The following is a 21,095-nucleotide window of genomic DNA, read 5'->3' as shown; positions in this document are numbered from 1 at the left end:
GGAGGTAGAATGCCCCTGAGTTCATTTATTTAATAACATAACCACCATTGCAAATCCTTGCCTTTGTAATCTACTATCTGAAGAACCACATTCATAAAAAATAGTATTATTTTAGGAAAAGAAAACTACTGGCCTCAATCCTTATAATGAAACACGATTTATTACAAGAGTTAAGAACTCAAACCTGCAAAATATAGTGAATATTATGCAATAATTTACACGATAGAACCAAGTAATTACATTAAGGCCACAGATTTATACTGAAATGTCAAATTCTGTGTAGAATTCAAACAACAACAACAAAAAAAATCCTAACAATGAGTGAACTCAATATCATAACTTGGGATATGTTAATGATTAGAAATTCTTACTTTTTAAATATTCAATACAAGAAATATACAACTTTTATCTGTACAGAGGATACAAATAGTTCTCCGATCTAACTTTGCTATTTATAATCAAGTTTTTTGTTTCTTTGTTTTGTGATATTGCTGGGGATTGAACCCAGGACCATTCTATCTCCAAGCTACATTCCAACCCTATTTTTTTTTTTTTTAACAGAGTCTTGCTAGATTGTTAGGAGTCTTTCTATGTTTCTGAGACTGTCCTTTGATCTGTGATCCTCCTATCTCAGCCTCACAAGTACTAGGATTACAAGCATGTACCACCATGCCCAGCTAATAAAGATTTCTGAACCATTAAAATATACATTACAAAAAAGTGCTTTCTTCTTGTAGTACTGAGGATTGAACCCGGGTCCTGGGCATGCTGGGCAAGCACACTGCCACTGAGCCACAAACTTAGTGCTTTCTTCTTTTTTGTGGTACTCAAGATTTAACCGAGGTTAAATCCGAGCTACACCCCCAGCTCTATTTTTATTTCTTTATTTTGAAACAGGGTCTCACTACGTTGCAGAGGGCCTCACTAAGTAGCTGAGGCAGGCCGTGAACCTGTGATCATCATGTCTCAGCCTCCCAAGTATTGGGATTATAGGTATGCGCCACCACGTCCAGCTAGTGCTTCCTTCTTAACTACCAGGATATTGAATCAATCTCCACTTCTCTTCTTTCCTCTCCTTCCTCCCCCTTTTTCTTCTATTTCTCCTCCTTCTTATTCTTCTCTCTCTCCCTCCCTCTCTCCTGGGGATTGAAACCAGTGCCTCAGGCATGCTAGGCAGGTGCCATAGCATTGAGTATATTCTCAGTCTTTTCTTACTTTTATATTTTAAGAAGTTTTGCTAAGTTGCCCAAACTGACCTTGAGCTTGTGATGCTCCTGCCTGAGCCTCCTGAGTGGATGGGATTTCAGGAGTGCTGTCAGGCCTGGGTTGGAGTCAAATCCTGTTATCAAGCTGATATCAAGTTCCGTCCAAGATGCAAAGGGAATTATGGTGCAGTTCTTGGGATTATTCCTCCTTTATTCCTGGCAGTTTGTCAGAAAGAGCTGTATAGACATGTCTCTTTTGGTTCTGGGAGAAGAAACCATTCAAAGAACATGAATGTCTTGTGGCAAGGTGGCCTTAGTGAGCTGGGAGTGACATCGATTTTTTAAATACCCTAAATCCTTTGGCTGGCCCAGGATATGGCGGTGGCGGTGAAACACTGTGCTTTCTGGTCAGTGCCATCGCCTGTTCATAAGAAGGTAATCCCGTGTCCTCCAAAGAAGGTGATGATGGAGACAAAACAGCCTCCTCAGGTCTTCGAAAAATGATGGAGGGAGTGTGCCTGCTCCTTCTTGCATAGACAGCTGGAGAACTAAACAGAGAGAGAGAGAGAGAGTGTGTACGTAGGTCTAGGAAAGACAGCATTTTTGGGTTAAGATGGTAATATGAAGAAACTCAACAGCTGTCTCAGCCTCCCAAGTACTGGGATTACAGACATGTATAGACAGGTGTGAGCCACTATGCCAGGCTAACACACACACACACACACACGCACATGCACACACATGCGCGCACACACACACACGGTTTATCTTAAGTCCAACTATTTTTGTAAAATCTTGTCTGTCAATGAAAGTTGAAAATACAACATGGGTCTCGTGTTTTATTTATTTGTTTTTGTTATTACTATTTTTTTGTGGTACTGGAGTTTGAACCCAGGAGCATTCTATCTCTGAGCTAAATCCCCAGCTTGCTTGCCCTTCCTTCCTTCCTTCCTTCCTTTCTTCCTTGGTACTGGGATGGAACCCAGGGGCTTTCTACCCCCGGACCTATTTCTATATTTTATTTGGAAACAGAGTCTCACTAAGTTGCCGAGAGCATCATTAAGTAGCTGAGGCTGGCTTCGAACCTGTGTGATCCTCCTGTCTCAGCCTCCCAAGTGCTGGGATTACAGGCGTGCGCCACCACGCCCAGGCTTTGTTTTATTTTATTTTATTTAATTAATTAATTTATTTATTTATTTTGCGAGTCTGGGGATGGAACCCAGGGGCATACTTCCTCCGAGTTATACCCCCTGCCCTATTTTTTTATTCTTTATTTTGAAACTGGGTTTCACTGACTTGCAGAGGACCTCACTAAGTAGCTGAGGCTGTCCGCGAACCGCGATCCTCCAGGTCTCAGCCTCCTGAATGCTGGGATTACAAGCGTGCGCCACCACGCCCGGCTTATTTTATTTTTATTTTATTTTATTTTATTTTATTTTATTTTATTTTATTTTATTTTATTTTTAGTTTGGAACAGGGTCCCTTTAGGTTGATGAGAATTTTACTACTTGCTAAGCTGTCCTCAATCTTGTGGTACTCCTGTCTCAGCCTGGGATTATAGATGTGTGGCACCATGCCCAAATGGGTCTGATGTCTTAAATCTGTTTTCCACTTCTCATTTGTCAATTATAAACTGTAATTTAAACAGTGATATTGGCTATCTATAAAGTTCCTATACATAAATTAACCTTTAATAGTTATGACTAATGAAATAATTAAAATTTATACTCAACATTGATCAACCACTAGTCAATGTTTACAATATTACTCACATCAGAAGAGGGTTCACAGCTGGGGTGGGGACTCGTGGCTTGTAATTCCAGTACTTGGGAGGTAGAGGTGAGAGGGTCAAGGGTTCTAGGACAGCCTCAGCAGTGTAGCAAGACTCTTAGTAACCTAGCAAGACCTGCTTCAAAACAAAAACTTTTTTTTTTTTTTTTTTGTGGTGCTGGGGATTGAACCCAGGGGCATTCTACCTCTGAGCTACACCCCTAGCCCGATATTTTATTCTTTATTTTGAAACAGGATCTCACAGAGTTGCAGAGGGCCTCACTAAGTAGCTGAGAATGGCTGACAACCTGGATCCTCCAGTCTCAGCTCCCAAGTACTGGGATTACAAGGGTGCGATACCATGCCCAGCTTAAAACAAAAACATTTTGGTTCCATCCCTAGTACTGCAAAAAAAAAAAAAATTTTTTAAGAGTTGGGGGGATAGTTCCCGTCCTTCCACAAGGAAGGAAGGAAGAAGGAATGAAGAAAGGAAGGAAGGAGGAGAGAGAGAGAGAGAGAGAGAGAGAGAGAGAGAGAGAGAGAGAGAGAGAGAGAGAGAAGACTCAAAATGCTATAAGTATTTCCAAACTAAATCAGCCTATTTGCCCCTTAAAATGCTTTTTTTTCCTTTGGAGGTAATAATGAAATTTAAAATTGGAGGAAAGAAGAGAGGAAAATTGCAGAGGGAAGAGAAAAGCAAAGATCTGTGTGCATTTATGAGGTGGCTAAGCAGCCCTTCGGTAGTGGAGAGGTGACTGAGAGGATCAGAGTTCACTGAGAGGGCTCCACACAATTCCTCCTCTGTGGGAAATTTGGAGTGTGTTCATGGGAGGCTAGTTACTTGGCACATTCATTAGCTTGTGACGAAAAGTCCTATGTGTTTGTTTACAGGGGGATGGGAGAGAGAGACATTTTATTTGAACAAGTAAAATTTTCCATGCTGATGTTCAAATTTTAATGCATAGAGCCAGGTGTGGTGGCCCATGCTTGTAATCCCAGTACTTGGAAGCTGAGACAGGAGGATTACAAATTTAAGGCCACCCTGGGCAACTAAGTGAGGCCCTGTTTCCCTCCCTTCCTTCCTTGTTTTTAGTGTGGGGGGTTGAATGCAAGGGCATTCTACTTTGCTGTACCCCCAGCCCTACATTATTTTTTTATTGAAACTGGGTCTCACTAAATTGCTAAGGCTGGCCACAAATCTGCAATCTCTCTGTCTCAGACTCCCAACTACTGGGATTATAAACATGTACAACCATGCTTAATTGAGACCCTATTTCAAAATAAAAAAGGCTGGAGGTGTAGATCAGAGGTAGAACGCCCCTGGGTTCAATGCCCAGTACCACCATTAAAAAAAAAAAAAAAAAAAGACAAAAGAAAAAATACACCAAAAATATCTTAAACCAGTAACATCATAATTCTTATTTTTCTCCAAAAAATATAGGAGCCAAGAAATGAATAGATCTTGTTTTTCATTCCTTGGCATGTTTTTACAGAGGCATACTTTTCTGACAATGAATTTATTTTTTACTCTTTTCTTTTTTAAGTATCTCTCCCTCTCCCCCTACTTTCAGGCTTCCAAAATGTAGGGGGGAAAAAAACCAAAACTCTGCTGGAAGAATTTCTTGGAACAATAGAGACAAAACACCTTAGTATTTTTAAAAAGTTTTTTTTTTTTTTTCAGTACTGGAGATGGAACCCAGGGGCATTCTACCTCTGAGGTACATCCCCAGCCCTATTTTTTATTCTTTATTTTGAAACAAGGTCTCAGGGTCTCATTGAGTTGCAAAGGGCCTCACTAAGTAGCTGAGGCTGGCCGCAAACCCGGATCCTCCTGTCTCAGCCTCCCAAATGCTGGGATGACGAGCGTGCGCCACTGATTACAAGCGTGCGCCACCACGCTCGTCATACTTGAGCCTAGCTCAAATATTTAAAATTTAATCTCAACATGAGAGCATGTCTAGTAAACCTAACCTGAGATGTTCCCTAGAACTCCATAGGATTTGCCGTGAGGACCAGAGTGAGACAATGGATAGAAAAGTACTCTGCAAGCGGAGGACCGCAGTTCGCGCACAGGTCAGCTACTTACTGAGGCCCCCGCAACTTAGTGAGACCCTGTTTCAAAAAGAAGAAAAGAAAAGAAAATGCTCTACAAACTATACAGCATTACCCTGGACTAACATTAAATATAACACATCATTTGTTTATGTATTTATTTACTTTTGTTTACTAGGGATCAAACCTGGAGGCATTCTACCTCGGAGCTACACCCCAGCCCTTTTTAATTTTTTTTTTTTTTTTGAAACAGGGTCTCCCTACTTGCTGAGTCTTGCTATGTTTCTGAGGCTGTTCTTGAACCTGTGATCTTCCTGTCTCGGCCTCTCAAGTACTGGGATTATAGGTATGTGTCACCACAGCTTGCACTAATCCTACTTTTTTTTTTGGTGGTACTGGGGTTCCTGGAAGCCCTTCTACCTCTGGGTTACACTCCCAAACCTATTTTTTATACTTTTTTATTTGGAAACAGGGTCTCTTAAACCAGCATGGCTGGCTTCGAACCTGTGCGATCCTCCTGTCTACGCCTCCCAAGTGCAGGGATTTCAAGCGTGTGCCACCACGCTGGGCACTAATCCTATTTTTAAAACAAGAGATATTGCTGGGCGTGGTGGCGCACGCTTGTAATCCCCACGCTTGGGAGGCAGAGACAGGAGGATCTCGCAGGTTCGAAGCCAGCCGCGCACACTGGTTTAGGAGACCCTGTTTCCAAATAAAAATGTAAAAATAGGTCTGGGAGTGTAGCCCGGAGGTAGAAGGGCTTCCAGGAACCCCAGTACCACCAAACAAAAAAAAAAAAAACCAAGAGATATCCAAGGTTTTAACCTTTGCGATAACATACACAAAAGATACCCATAATCATTCTACCACTGAACTCCTGGTTTTTCTTTTTCTTTTTCTTTTCTTTTCTTTTCTTTTCCCTTCCTTCCTTCCTTCCTTCCTTTCTTTCTTTGTGGTACTGGGGATGGAATGCAGGGGCCTTCAACTTCCAGGCTACACTCCCAAACCTATTTTATATTTTATTTGAAAACAGGGTCTCACTAAGTTGCTGAGAGCCTCACTAAGTAGCTAAGGCTGGCTTCAAACCTGTGCGATCCTCCTGTCTCAGCCTCCTAAGCACAGAGATTACCACGCCCGGCTCAGCTTTTTTTTTTTTAATTGTTCATTTTGAGACGGGATCTTGCTATGTTGGCCAGGCTGGTCTCAAACTCCTGGACTCAAGTGATCCTCCTGCCCCAGTTTCTGGAGTTGCTGGGACTGCAGGTATGTCACCTCACCTGGCTTCCCTGTGTCTGAATTCTGTTTCTCCTCTCAGGCAGAAAAGAAGGTAAGACTGTTTTAGGAGGGATAAAAAGACAGAAGGGTGGAGAAAAGCAGAAAATGGTACATACATATAATCTCAATACTTAGGAGGCTGAGACAGGAGGATTGTAGGTTCAAAAATAGCCACGAAAATTTAGCAAGACTCTCAGCTTCTAGCAAGATCCTATTTCCAAATGAAATATAAAATAGGGCTGGAGATCTAGCTCAGAGGTAGACTACCCCTGAATTCAATCTGAAGAAGGAGGAGGAGGAGGGAGAGGAGGAAGAGGAGGAGGAAGAGGAGGAGGAGGAGAAGGAGGAGGAGGAGAAGAGGAGGTGGAGAAGGAGGAGGGGAAAAAAAGAAGAAAGCATCAAGCATGTATTTACACTTGTGTTTTTGTTTTGTCACCGAACTATCTCATTACATATATGCAAGCATTCTATGTGTGTGTGGAGTACTGGGCATTCTACTTTTGAGATACATTCCCAGCACTTTTCATTTTTATTTTGAAACAGCGTCCCCCTAAGTTATCAGGCACTGGCCTCAACTCTTTGATCCTCCTGCCACAGCCTCCCAAGTATTAGGATTACAGTTGTGCATTACTGTACTCAGTGTATATGTAAACATTCTCAAATAATTTTAAAAGAAAGCCGGGCGTGGTGGCATACGCTTGTAATCCCTGCGCTTGGGAGGCTGAGACAGGAAGCCAGCCTCTGCTGGCTTAAGAGATCCTGTTTCCAAATAAAATATAAAATAGGTCTGGGAGTGTAGCCTGGAGGTAGAAGGCCCCTGGGTTCCATCCCCAGTACCACCAAAAAAAACAAACAAACAAGAAAATAAAATAATAAGAAAATCTACATCTAAAACACTCTGGTCTCGAACATTTCCTAATACTCAGCCTGTACACGTCTCTGCTCCTAGAGTTTCACTTTCTTAAAAAACCATTCCCAGTCATTTCCTTTAAAACTCAGGCCTCCAAAGTGGCTAGCTGTATTCTACACTCATCACATTTTTTTTTTTTTTTTTTTTTTTTGGTGGCACTGGGGTTCCTGGAAGCCCTTCTACCTCCGGGCTACACTCCCAGATCTATTTTATATTTTTATTTGGAAACAGGGTCTCCTAAGCCAGCAAGGCTGGCTCTGAACCAGCGCCATCCTCCTGTTTCCGCCTCCCAAGCGCGGGGATTACAAGCGTGCGCCACCACGCCCGGCTACTCATCACATTTCTGCTTGATTTTTTTTTTTTTTTTTTCGGTACTGGGGATTGAACCCAGGGGCATTCTACCTCCAAACTACATTCCCCCAGCACCCACCCTTTTTTTGCGATGCTGGGATGGAAACCATGGGCATTCTACCTTCATGCTCCACCCCCAGGCCTATTTCTTATTCTTTATTTTGAAACAGGGTCTCACTGAGTTGCAGAGGGCCTCGCTAAGTAGCTGAGGCTGGCCTAGAAACCAGATCCTCCTGTCTCAGCCTCCCAAATGCTGGGATTACAAGCGTGCACCACCATGCCTGGCTTTCTGATTGATATTCTTGACCACTTACAGGAGAGTGTTCTGTACTTTGTTGTTTATATTTGAGTTGCTTTTTTTTTTTTTTTTTTTTTTTTTACTATTTAGTCACTTCAAGTGGTGATCACACCCTGCCTTCTTTATGTACCTTTATTTTCTACAAAATACAAAAAGTGCTATAGCAGAAAGTGATAGAGCAGTGATAAGATTACACATTAGAGACAACAAAATATTTAGTTATACATGGACTAAGGGAGACTTCATAAGACAGGTAAGACCCGCTGTGTTGAGCCTGGTGTGGAAGCACATGCTTACAACCCCAGTACTTAGGAGGCCGAGACAGGAGGATCACAGGTTCACAGCCAGCCTAAACAAAAAACCCTACTGTGTACCTACCAAATTTGAAGATTTTTTATTTGCAGTATATCTTCTGACTTTGTGTGTGTGTGGTGCTAGGGATTGAACCCTCTGAGCTACGCCCTCAGCCCTTTTTTTAAATTTTACTTTGAAACAGGGTCTCACTGGGTTGATGAGTCTCACTACTTGCTGAGGCTGTCCTCTAACCTGCGATTCTCCTGAATCAGCCTCCCAAGTACTGAGATGACTGGCTTGTATCTCTAAAAGAGGACTGTGCAATTGGGTGTGGGGGCACACCCTTGTAATCTCAGTATTTGGAAGACTAAGACAGGAAGATTCCTAGTTCAAGATCAGCCTTAGCAACTTAGTAAGATTTGACACAACCTAGCAAGATTCTGTTCCGAAACAAAACAAAACAAAACAAAACAGGTCTGGGGTATAAGCTCAGAGGTAGAATGTGTCTGGGTTTAATCTCCAGTACCACACTCACAAAATAATAATAAATAAAAGTCAGGGCATGGTGGCGCATGCTTGTAATCCCTCTTGTATCCCAATTGACTCCCTAGCTTCTGCATATGAGAAAACCTAGGACCCTTCACTTTCTGTGACCGGCTAACCTCACTTAGCATCATGTTCTTCAGGTCCAACCATTTTCATGCAAATGACATAATTTTGTTTTTCTTTATTGCTGGGCAGAATTCCATTGTGCGTATATCCCATAATCTTACAATCCATTCATCTGTTGATGGACACCAAGACTGGCTTCATAATTTGGCTATTGTGAATTGTTTTCTTGTGTGTGTGGTGCTGGGGATTGAACCCAGGATCATTCTACCTCTGAGATACACCCCAACCCTATTTTATTTTTATTTGGAAAGGGTCTTCTTAGGTTGATGAGAGTCTCACTACTTGCCGAGACTGTCCTCAAACCTATGATCCTCCTGTCTCAGCCTCTCAAGTACTGGGATTACAAGCCTGTACCACCAAGCCTGGCTTATCTTTTATTTTGAAACAGGGTCTTGCTAGGTTGCTGAGAGTCTCAGTAAATTGCTGAGGCTGGCCTTCAACTTGCAATCTTCCTGTTTCAATCTCCCAAGTACTGGAATTATAGGTGTGTGCCACGATGCCCAGCAAGATGTGTTAACAGTAGAGATTAGGGTCTTCAAAAAATGTTTTTAATCCTACTTTGTGGATACATAAGCAATATGTGCAGTATGTAATATTTTTTTTCTCTCTCTGTGTTGGGCAACAAACCCCAGAGTCTGTGTATGCTAGGAAAACCACCACTCTACTTAAACCCTTAACCTAGGATACTGATAGCCTTGTTGCTGAGGCTGGCTTTGAACCTGTCATCCTCCTGTCTCAGCCTCCCAAGTATTGGGATTACAAGCGTGGGCTACCACACCCGGCTTAAAACTATTTTTTTAAAAAAATAAAGTTTATTTAAGCTGAGCGTAGTTCTGTATGCCTTTGATCCCAGTATTTGGGAGGCTGGAACAGGAGTATCACAGGTTTGAGGTTAGCCTCAGCAAGTATGAGACTCTCATCAAACAAGTGACCCTTTTTCAAAATAAAAATAAAATCAGGCTGGGGGTGTGGCAGTAGAATGCCCCTGGGTAAAATCCCCACTAACACACACACACACACACACACACACACACACACACACACACACAGTTTATTTAAAATATAGGTTTTTCAGTACCACAATAAATAAATAAATAAAACAATCAACAACACTATTCTAAAACAGATACTAGAAAAGACAGTCATTATCATTTGTTTCTATACAAATGTATTAGTAAATGAGGATATTCAAGTTTTTGTGTGTGTGCATGGTACTGGGGATGGAATCCAGGGACATTCTACCTCCAAGCTATACTCCCAGGTCTATTTTTCAGTCTTTCATTATTTTTTAATTTTTTGGTGGTATTGGGGGTGGAACCCAGAGGCTTTCTACCTCTGGGCTGTACTCCCAGACAGGGTCTCACTAAGTAGCTGAGGCTGGCTTTGAACCTGTACGATCCTATTGTCTCAGCCTCCCAAGCACGGGGATTACAAGCGTGCGCCACCACGTCTGGCCAGTCTTTTATTTTTTTAAAACAGGGTCTCACTGAGTTGCAAGGGCCTTGCTAAGTAGCTGAGGCTGTCCACTATCTCCAATCCTCTAGTCTCTGCCTCCTGAATGCTGGGATTACAAGCATGCGCCACCACGCCCGGCTCTAGCTTTTAATTCTATGTGCAATGGCAAAATAGTATGCAGAGCGGTCAGTAATCACTAAATAATGTCAGTGAGAATTACCAATAAAAAGTGAGCAATTCAGATGTTTTTAAATTTTAATTAACTCATCCATTTAAAAGTATTTTATTACTTAACTATGTGTTAGGCACTGTATTATAGGATTGTGCTTATCTGTTTTTATTTTATTATTATTCATTATTACTTTTTTGCCATATTGGGGGTTGAACCCAGGGATGTGCACATGCTGCTCAGCTGTTCTATCACTGACCTACACCCCCCAGATCTTTTTATTTTGTATTCTGAGACACGATCTGGCCTCAAACTTACGATATTCTTGTTTCAGCCTCCAGAGTTGTTAAGATGATAGGCACATGCCATCACCCCTGTCTCTCACTTTCTTTTTTTATTTTATTTTTTTATTTTTGTGGTACTTGGGGTAGAACCCAGGGGCTTTGTATTTTATATCTGGGCTATACTCCCAGACCTATTTTATACTTTATTTGGAAACAGGGTCTCACTAAGTTGCTGGGAGCCTCGCTAAGTAGCTTAGGCTGGCTTTGAACCTGCACGATCCTCCTGTCTCAGCCTCCCAAGCAGGGGGATTACAAGCGTGCGCCACCACGTCCGGCTTTCACTTTCTTTTTTAAAAAATAAGTCAAGTGCAGTGGCACACACCTCTAATTCCAGTAGTAGAATTGCTGAGACAGGAAGGTGACAAGTTTGAGGCCAGCATGTGATAACTTAGCAAGACCCTGTTTCAAAATTAAAAAAAAAAAAAGATAAGGCTGGGATGTCCCGAGTTTCAATCTCTAATACTACAATAAATAAATTTATTAAATAAAGCAAAAAAAAGCCGGGCGTGGTGGTGCACGCTTGTAATCCTTGTGCTTGGGAGGCTGAGACAGGAGGATCACACATGTTCGAAGGCAGCCTCAGATACTCAGTGAGGCTCTCAGCAACTTAGTGAGACCCTGTTAACCAAATAAAATATAAAATAGGTCTGGGAGTATAGCCCAGAGGTAGAAAGCCACTGGGTTCTACCCCCAGTACCACAAAAAAAATAATAATAATAAAAATAAATAAATAAAGCAAAAACTATATATATACATACAAATATATATATATAGTTTTTAAATCTATCTTAAAATAATATACAATCTCTACTAATGAATTAAATGACTTAAATACTGGTACTTACCCTGGATGTGGCTGTCTACTACACTTGGTGATACAGAGATGGTAGCCAAATAATCCAAAAATAACCAAAAATACTCCAGCAGCAATCAGTCCAGTCAGAAGGCCCATAACATCAATTTTTTCTCTGTTACCATCTTAAGAGAATTAATTTAGATAATGTAAATATAAGAACCAAAAAAAGTTATGATTTCAACAAAATTGATACATTATTAAGCATCTAATCATTAATACTTTTTTGTGTATGTATGTGGTACTGAGGATTTAACCCTGGGGCATTTTATTTCTGAACTATACTCCCAGTCCTATTTTATTCTTTTTTGTTTTGTTTTTTGGTGGTACTAGGGTTCCTGGAAACCCTTCTACCTCTGGGCTACACTCCCAGACCTATTTTTATATATTTTTTATTTGGAAACAGGGTCTCTTAAGCCAGCAGAGGCTGGCTTCGAACCTGTGTGATCCTCCTGTCTCCGCCTCCCAAGCGTGGGGATTAGAAGCTGCGCCACCACGCCCGGCCTCTATTTTATTCTTTATTATGAACAGAGTCTCACTAAGTTGCCAAGGGCCTCTCTAAATTGTGGAGGCTGGCTTCAAACCTGCAATTCTCCTGTTTCAGCTTCCCAGGTACTGAGATTATGAGGATGTGCCACCACATCCAGCTGATACTAATTTCTTTAAAAAGTCTCCATGCTAGAGAATCTACTTTAAAAAATGTAAATGATACTTGAAAATCTCTAATTATGGTTACTTATTCTTCTACTTATTCTTTTTGCAGTACTGGGGATAGAACCCAGGGGCATTCTACCTCTGAGCTACACCATCAACCCTACTTTTTATTCTCCTTTCTTTCTCTCCCTCCCTCTCTTTCTTTTCTTTTGGTGGTACTGGGGTTCCTGGAAGCCCTTCTACCTCCTGGCTACACTCCCAGACCTATTTTATATTTTTATTTAGAAACAGGGCCGACTTCGAACCAGTGCAATCCTCCTGTTTCCGCCTCCTGCGCTTAAGCGCGGGGATTACAAGCATGTGCCACCATGCCCGGCTTGGTCTTTATTTTTTAAACAGGGTCTTACTAAGTTGCGGTGGGTCTCACTAAGTAGCTGAGGCTGGCTGTGAACCTGTGATCTTCTTATCTCAGCCTCCCAACTACTGGGATTACAAGTGTCAGCCACCATGTCCAGCTCTTCTATTTTTTTTTTTTTTTTTTGGTGGTGGTACTGGGGTTTCTGGAAACCTTTCAACCTCCGGGCTATATTCCCAGACTTATTTTTCTTATTTTTTAGATTTTTTTTTTTTAATTTGGAAACACTGTCTCCTAAGTCAGCGAGGCTGGCTTCGAACCTGCGTGATCCTCCTGTCTCTGCCTCCCAAGCTCAGGCGTTACAAGCATGTGCCACCACACCTGGCTTTTCTATTTGTTTTAAATAGGTCATAGTACATGGGTAATATCTGACGCTAAGTGGGATAAGAATATTCTTGCTCATCTAGACACATATGGTATTCATTACTGAGACACATTTATTAAACAACTTGGTGCCAGGTGAGGTGGAGCACATCTGTAATCCTAGTATTTAGGAGGCTAAGACAGGAAGATCACAGGTTCTAAACCAGTCTCAGCAACTTAACAAGGACATCTGCAACTTAGTGAGACCCTGTTTCAAAATTAAAAAAAAAAAAAAAAAAAGAGGACTAGGGGTGTAGTTCAGAAGCCGAATACCCCTGGGTAACAAAAGCAACTTGGTGTAGTTGTACAATACAGTTTCTCTAGGGGGGCCTACCTACAGAGGAATCAAAGATTGAAAAAAATTGTATATACATTTTTATGTATACTGATTTATACATGGTAAAATATATGTATGTATATGTGACCAAAAAGCCACTCGAAGCTGTGTGTGGTGCTCACACCTGTAATCCCAGCACTTGGGAGAAAGGAGAATCGCAGGTTTGAAGATAGCTTCATCATGTAGTTAAGCTCTCATCAACTTAGCAAGATTCTGTTTTAAAATAAAAATAAAATAGGGCTGGGGAGTATTTCAGAGGTAGAATATTCTTAGGGGTTCAATCCCTAGTAACACACACATATGCATAGAACATACCCCTAATTCAAACCCTACTATCCCCCCAAAATATCACACTGTATCCTAGAAATAAATATGTACAATTACAATGTGCCGCCGCGCGCGCCCCCCCCCCCCCTCCTCCTCCTCCTCCTCCTCCTCCTCCTCCTCCTCCTCCTCCTCCTCCTCCTCCTCCTCCTCCTCCTCCTCCTCCTCCTCTTCTTCTTCTTCTTCTTCTTCTTCTTCTTCTTCTTCTTCTTCTTCTTCTTCTTCTTCTTCTTTTCTTCTTCTTCTTTTTTTTGCGGTACTAATGGATTGAATCCAGGGGTCCGACCTACAATCCCAGCCCTATTTTATTTTTTATTTGGAAACAGGGTCTCACTAAGTTACCAAGGGCCTTACTTAGGTTGAGCCTGGGCTTGAACCTGAGATCCTCCTGTTTCAGCCTCCTAAATACTGGGATTATAGCCATGTGTCACCATGCCTGCCTGCGTATGTATGTATGTATGTATGTATCTATCTATCTATCTATCTATCTATCATCTATGTACTGGGGATTTAACCCAGAGACATTCTACATCCAAGCTCTACCCCAGCCCAATTTTATTTCTTATTTGGAAAAAGGATCGCACTGAATTGCTGAGAACCTTGCTAGATTCTTGAGGCTGGCTTTGAATCTGTGACTCTCCTGTCTCAGCCTTCCAAGTACTGGAATTATAAGCATGTGCCACACACCTGGCTCAATGTGTCAATTTAAAAAGTTTTTTTTGTGTGTGGTACTAGTTGTGGGATGAAACCCAGGACATTCTACTTCTGAGCTATACCCTCAGCCCTATTTTTTATTTTTTATTTGGAGACAGGGCCTAAGTTACAAAGGGCCTTTCTAAATAGCTGAAGCTGACCGTTGAACTCATGAGTCTCCTGTTTCAGGTTTCCAAGTAACTGGGATTACAAAAGCATGCTACAGCAAACTGAGCATAAATAAAAGTTTTTAAAATGCAGCAACTTGAGGGTGTGGTGGCACATGCTTGTAAATTCCAGTATTTGAGAGGCTGAGACAGGAGGATTACAGGTTCAAGGCCAGCCTCAGCCATTTAGTGAGACTGTTTCAAAATAAAAAATAAATTGGGGCTGAAGACATGGTTCAGAGGTAGATACTCCTGAGTTCAATTCCCAGTACCATAAGTAAATACATGAATGAATGAATGAACGAATTAATGAATGAATAAGAAAAAGTTAAAATGATTTTCTACTTGAAACTTAAGAGTCGTACTTTTATTCTGTGCAAGTCTTAGCTAAACTGTTTTAAACAGCGTTAATCCTATTATCTCATTTCCCTAATACCTCACCAAACTTGATTTTCAGTGTGTCAAAAGATGAATGCAGCCTTCCCGGTCTCAGATAGCCCAGTAAATAATTAAGAAATATTCCTTGGATTTATAAGGTATGGAGGTTGAGCAAGAGCCAAAACCAAACAACAAAACTAAAATGTAATACAGGAGAGAGGGAGGAAAACATTACATTTGATCAATTCTGGTCTTACCTGATTTTGTGGTTGGCCCTTTAATTGAATACGTCTGCCAGAATTCCATCTAAGAAAAAGGTAAATTTTTCAAGTTAAGTAATTTATAATCATTTCATTTGCTCCCAAATGAGTAGGAGTGGCAGACTCTTGGCATGTGCCACAGGTAGGGCACCAGTTTATTCAAGCTGGAGGGTGTGGCTCACGCTAATTAAAGCACTCCACTCCACCGGTCACTGTGTCTGTTTAATTGTGTAAGAAATCACTGTCAGTCGGTCCCCACTGAGTGCCCTGCCATTGTCCCTGCCCTGGGCTGCCCCCCCCCCAGGCCTCTGGGGAAATGAGCACATTGTAGAAGGGCTTCCAGGAACCCCAGTACCACCAAAAAAAAAAAAAAAAAAAATGAGGCTGGCTTCAAACCTGTGCGATCCTCCTATCTTAGCGTCCCAAGTACTGAGATTACAAGTGTGTACCACTATGCCCAGATGTAATTATATTTAAGGCAAGATATATATGTTTATATAATATATATAATATATATTATATAACATATATTTATAATATATATATTAGGGTACTGGGGATGGAACCCAGGGGCATTCTACCTCCAAGCTACACCACCAGCCCCCCCTTTTTTTTCTGTAGTGGGGGTGGAACCCAGGGGCTTTCTACCTCCAGGCTATACTCCCAGACCTATTTTATACTTTATTTATTATTATTATTATTATTATTATTATTATTATTATTTTTTTTTTTTTTTTTTTGCGGTACTGGGGATGGAGCCTAGGGGCATTCTAGCTCCAAGTGACACCCCAGCCCTGTGTGTGTGTGTGTGTGTGTGTGTGTGTGTGTGTGTGTGGTATTGGGGATGGAACCCAGGGGCATTCTACCTCTGAGCTATACCCTCAGCCCTATTTTTTATTCTGTATTTTGAAACAGTGTCTCACTAAGTTGCAGAGGGCCTCACTAAGTAGCTGAGGCTGGCCACAAACCCAGATCCTCCTGGCTCAGCCTCCCAAATGCTGGGATTACAAGCATGGGCCACCATGTCCGGCCATATCTTTAAATTTAATTCTCTCTACTACAAGATTGTTTCTGAAGATAATAAACATTAAACACACAAAATCACAGCATAGGCAATAATTTGCTAATTATGATAAGCCCAGCCAATTAAATATAAAGCCAAGTGTATTAGGCTAATTAAGATATTAAGGAAGTAGAAGGAGATAACAGGTATACAACTTTTACTTTGTTTAAAGCATAAGATCTATAAAGACCGAAAGTGCCACTTTCTTAAGTACTATTTAACAAGTTTCCAGACAATTAACATAATGAACCAAAGTACCGTTTTCTCTTCATCCACAAAAATCTCTCTGGCTTCCTCGTAATTACAAAGCTCTTCATAACACTCTCTTTCTACGTCGCCCGGAGTGAAGAGCTCCAAATCAAATCTGTTGTATAGGAGGCGGCGATGGATGAAAAAGTTCGCTTCTTCTTTTGATGTAAAGACTAACAAATGAAAACATTCCAAATATGAATAAACACAAGGCAAAAAATTCCTGTTTTAATTGTAGAATAAGAAAACAGTTTGTTCTCTCTCTCTCTCTCTCTCTCTCTCTCTCTCTCTCTCTCTCTCTCTTTCTGTACTGGAAATGAAACCCAGGGGCATTCTACCTCTGAGCTACACTCCCAGCCCTATTTTTTATTCTTTATTTTGAAACAGGGTCTCACTGAATTGCAAAAGGCCTCACTAAGTAGCTGAGGCTGTCCAAGAAACATGATCCTCCTATCTCAACCTCCAAAACGCTGGGATTACAAGCATGTGCCACCACACCCAGCAAAAATAGTTCTCTTGATGTGGTTGAATTTTATCAAACTTTCTTGTATGGTTTTAAAATCTGACCAAAAACATATCAGCAGTAAAAATGATTTCGTGTGTGTGTGGGGGGTGGGGGGTTCCTGGGGATTGAACTCATGGGCTTTCTACTTCTCAGCTACACTCATAGCCCTATTTGACTTTATTTTGAAATGAAGTCTAAGTTGCTGAGGGCCTTTCTAATATTCTGAGGCTGACCTCGAACATGCGATCCTCTTGTCTCACTCAGCCTTGCAAGTGCTGGGATTATAGGTGTGTGCCATTACACCTGGCTGAAATTCTAAACTTCTAAGTTAATAAAATGATAAGCTAATTATAGGATTAATGAAAAGACATTTACCCTCTGCCAAATAAATGGCTTCCCCCAAATCCCATCCCCCAGATATATGCCTGCAATGCTTTATGGAACTCCAGTTTTGTTTGTTGGGAAGGTCGATGGTAAATACAATAAGGTTAGATAGAGCACAGGTTTTGACACAAAACCAACATACCCCACTCACGGAAGTGTTTTCCAAACCCACAAACTTTAATCTGGTCTATTGTCACACAAACAAGGCTTAATTGATTTTGCTCTAGATCACAGCAACAAGACGAGAATTCAGAAACTTTCTGACAACTCCATCAAACAGTTCAAAGAATTTAAAAGTGATGATGTTCTGACTAACCATTACCAGAGCAAGACTGTCTTAAGGTGGGCATCTGAAGGGCAGTTCATGAGAAAGCATGGTCTAGGAAACTAATACTGATTTGTGAGTGATCTTGGGTTGATCATTCGTTCTTAGCCCCTTGAGAACAGCCAGTGTGGTTAAATATTTATGTTCTTGTTCCTCCTTTGCCTTCTTGTAAATTTTATGCTTCCACCAAATGGAGGTAGAATGAAAAATTTTCCAAGCCTCTATCATCCCTCGCTGGGACTCCTGCAATGAATGACCTTCTAGGTGTTCTCTCTGCTCCTCTAAGGACAGATCCTTTTATAAGGCAAGTCATACTTTGTTCCTACTTTATTTTATTTTTATTTATTTATTTTTTTGGTGGTGATACTGGGATTACTGGAAGCCCTTCTACCTCTGGGCTACACTCCCAGACCTATTTTATACTTTTTATTTGGAAACAGGGTCTCTTAAGCCAGCGCGGCTGACTTCGAACCTGCGTGATCCTCCTGTCTCCGCCTCCCAAGCGCGGGGATTACGAGCGTGCGCCACCACGCCCGACTTTGTTCCTACTTTAAACCCTTCTAATGGCAATTCCACATCTTATGGAATAAAACCCCAAACCTTTACAATAGGCTAAAGGCCCTGTACAGCCTGTCCCCAAGCCCTTACTCCTCCGACCTCATCTTCTACCCCTCTCCCTCCTGTATTTTGTTACCACAAATGCCATGCTAGTTTCCCACACACTTGCTTCTCTGCTGCTTTTGTACTTGCTGTTTCCTTCTAATAGAATTTTTTTTTTTCCAGTTTGCCCTCGCACCTCCTTCAGGACTTTGCTCAATGTTGCCTTGAGTCCCCCATCCCTATCCACCAGCAGCACTCCTTGTCCATAGTTTCCTTTTCTCCGTAGCATTAGCACCATCTGCTGTTCTCTCACCATCTGCTATTCTCTGCGGTTCACTGATTATCTGTTATCTATTCCTGTCACTAGAAGGAAAGCTCCATTAAAGCAGGGATGGCCAGGAGTGGTGATACACGCCTGTAAACCCAGCACTTGGGAGACCGAGACTGAAGGATCCCAAGTTTGAGGCCATTCTCAGCAAGCTAGCAATACCCTCAGCAACTTGGTGAGACTCTATTTCAAAATAACAATAATAAAAAAGTGTAGTTTGGAGGTAGAACACCCCTGGATTCTATCGTGTGTGTGTGTGGGGGGGTGTGTGCGTGCGTGTGTGTGTGTGTATGTTTGCAGGGACGTTGGTGCCTGGTACATAAGAGGTGCTTGAAACATTGCTGAATGAGCTAACTCATTTCCTACTGTGGGAAGAAACCCTTGGACCCAAACTCAACAAGTGGAATCAATATGTAGTTTATAATCTGGTGTTTACTCAACTTGGCATAGGTTTAAAGTATTAGACCAGTGACAGAGCAATCCCTAGCCTGTCCAATTTAGCCATACTGCATACAGACTAATTCCAGAGTGGAGAATAAGAATTTACCTCTGCAATGATACTTATCAGATATACCCAGATCTTTACTTTTTTTTTCTTGCAGTACTAGAGATGGAACCCAGTGACTCATACATGCTAGGCAAGCACTCTACCACTGATTAAGCTATAACTTAGCCCCTTTATTTTTTGAGACAGGATCTCATTAAGTCGCCCAGGTTGGCCTCAAACTTTTGATCCTCCTGCCTCAGCCTCTTCAGTAGCTGGGGTTACAGACATGCACCTCTGTGTCCAGCTAAAGCTACTTTTATTTTATCTTATTTTTTTGTGTGTGGTATTTTTTTATTTGGACACAGCGTCTCACTAAGTTCTGGAGGACCTTGCTAAGTTGCTGAGGCTGGTCTCCAAATCTGTGATCCTCCTGTCTTGGCCTCTTAAGTACTAGGACTGCAAGCCTGCACCATGGCTTGCCGTATTCACACACACACACACACACACACACACACACACACACACACACACACACACACAGCTGTATTAAGCATTAGTAAGTCAGTTAGGAGTATTAATGTAATAGATCCTTCTTAAAGTAAAGTGAGTAGGATCTGATGAGAAGGGTTAAGGAAGAAGAATGTGTGGAGAAGCAAATTCCAAGGGCTGGCACTAGGTGGAGAAGCACAATGACTAGACCTGGAGGAGGGTGCCGATGGCCAAAAGCATTTTTTTTTTTTTCTTTTCTGGTTTTGCTAGATTAGGCTTTTAATTGCGCAGGGACCAATCAGATGATGAACATAAACTGCTATGTTAGAAAGCTCCAAACCTAATTTCTCAACCATTTACCTTTATCTAGACAACTAGACACTTGAAAGTCAAAATGGACCCGAGAGTTCATTCCATTGCCCATTCCCATCACTTTACAGAAGATGTTTAAGCCCAAAGGGGTTAAGTACCACGACCATGTCTCATAGCAAGTCCAGACTAGGGGGCTGGGGTGCAGCTCAGTAGTAGAGCGCCTGCCTACTGCACACGAAACCCTGGGTTCTATGCCCAGCTCTGCAAAAACAAATCCGGATTAGATTCGGGATCACTCCATGTGCATCTTTCCAAGAACAAGTAATTGTGCTCGTTATACATCAGCACAGAACTTTAGGGAGAAAAGTCATTCCCTGATTTTCAGAAAACAGGCTTTTCAGTTAGTTAACCACAAGATAGGTCTTAAACATATATTTATCAGAGGAAACAGCGATCATTAGAATGCACTGCAATGCCCATGGACACCCACACCATTATCAAATTCAACCGAAAGGGCATTTTGGCGCTTCTGTGTAATCTCTAATATCACCCTTTCTGGCTTTGGGGCTTTATAATATTTAGTGGCTCCAGTTTCTCGGAAACTGCAGCCCCGCTCACCTTCTCCCCCATCTCCGGAATCCTTTCGACTTCTTGCGCAAGGAGGAAACGCGAGGATTTCTGCAGGCAAGTGGCTGAGTAGAACCAGAAGTGTAAACATAGTCTGGCAACTGTCGAACAAACTAGAACAAACAAAAGAAAGAAAAAAGAAAAGAAAAGAAAAAAAGGCCCTGGCTCAGCACTTTGAGTTTCGGTGGGAACTGAGTCACCGACCTGTTGTCCTCTAAGCCACCGCGCCACTGCGCCCCGCGCGCGGTTCCAAGTCCCGGGGACCCGATGCGCGCGGGGAAAGCGCCCCCAGACCCCCGAAGGCGCACGGAGGTAAAAAGCTGCGCCCCGGAATTCAGATCGGACCTCGCCGCGGGCCACCCTCCGCTCTGCCTGGGAAGCCACCGGGTCGTCGGTGGAGGCCCCGCACGCCCCGCGGTGACCCCTTTTCCCGCCCGCGCCCCGCACCTGTGCCGGGTGCTGCTCCCGGGCCGGAGCCCCGGGCTTT

At 42.1% G+C, this 21,095-nt stretch overlaps 1 protein-coding gene across 1 annotated transcript; it reads right to left on the bottom strand.

Moving 5' to 3' along the window:
* Nucleotides 1-1,518: 1,518 nt before the first annotated feature.
* On the bottom strand, nt 1,519-20,766 carry PRRG4 (proline rich and Gla domain 4; the record flags this gene model as incomplete). Its single annotated transcript, XM_080719748.1, has 5 exons — nt 20,600-20,766; nt 16,561-16,724; nt 15,237-15,285; nt 11,641-11,773; nt 1,519-1,753 (listed from the first exon to the last, which is right to left on the bottom strand). Exons 1-5 carry the CDS (start codon nt 20,697-20,699, stop codon nt 1,519-1,521), a joined length of 681 nt encoding a protein of 226 aa, XP_080575874.1. The 5' UTR covers nt 20,700-20,766.
* Nucleotides 20,767-21,095: the final 329 nt, after the last annotated feature.

The sequence above is a fragment of the Muscardinus avellanarius genome (genome assembly GCF_963383645.1).
Source record: "Muscardinus avellanarius genome assembly, chromosome: 1".
Taxonomy (NCBI): Eukaryota; Metazoa; Chordata; class Mammalia; order Rodentia; family Gliridae; genus Muscardinus; species Muscardinus avellanarius.
This window is presented reverse-complemented; position numbering and strand designations above follow the sequence as displayed.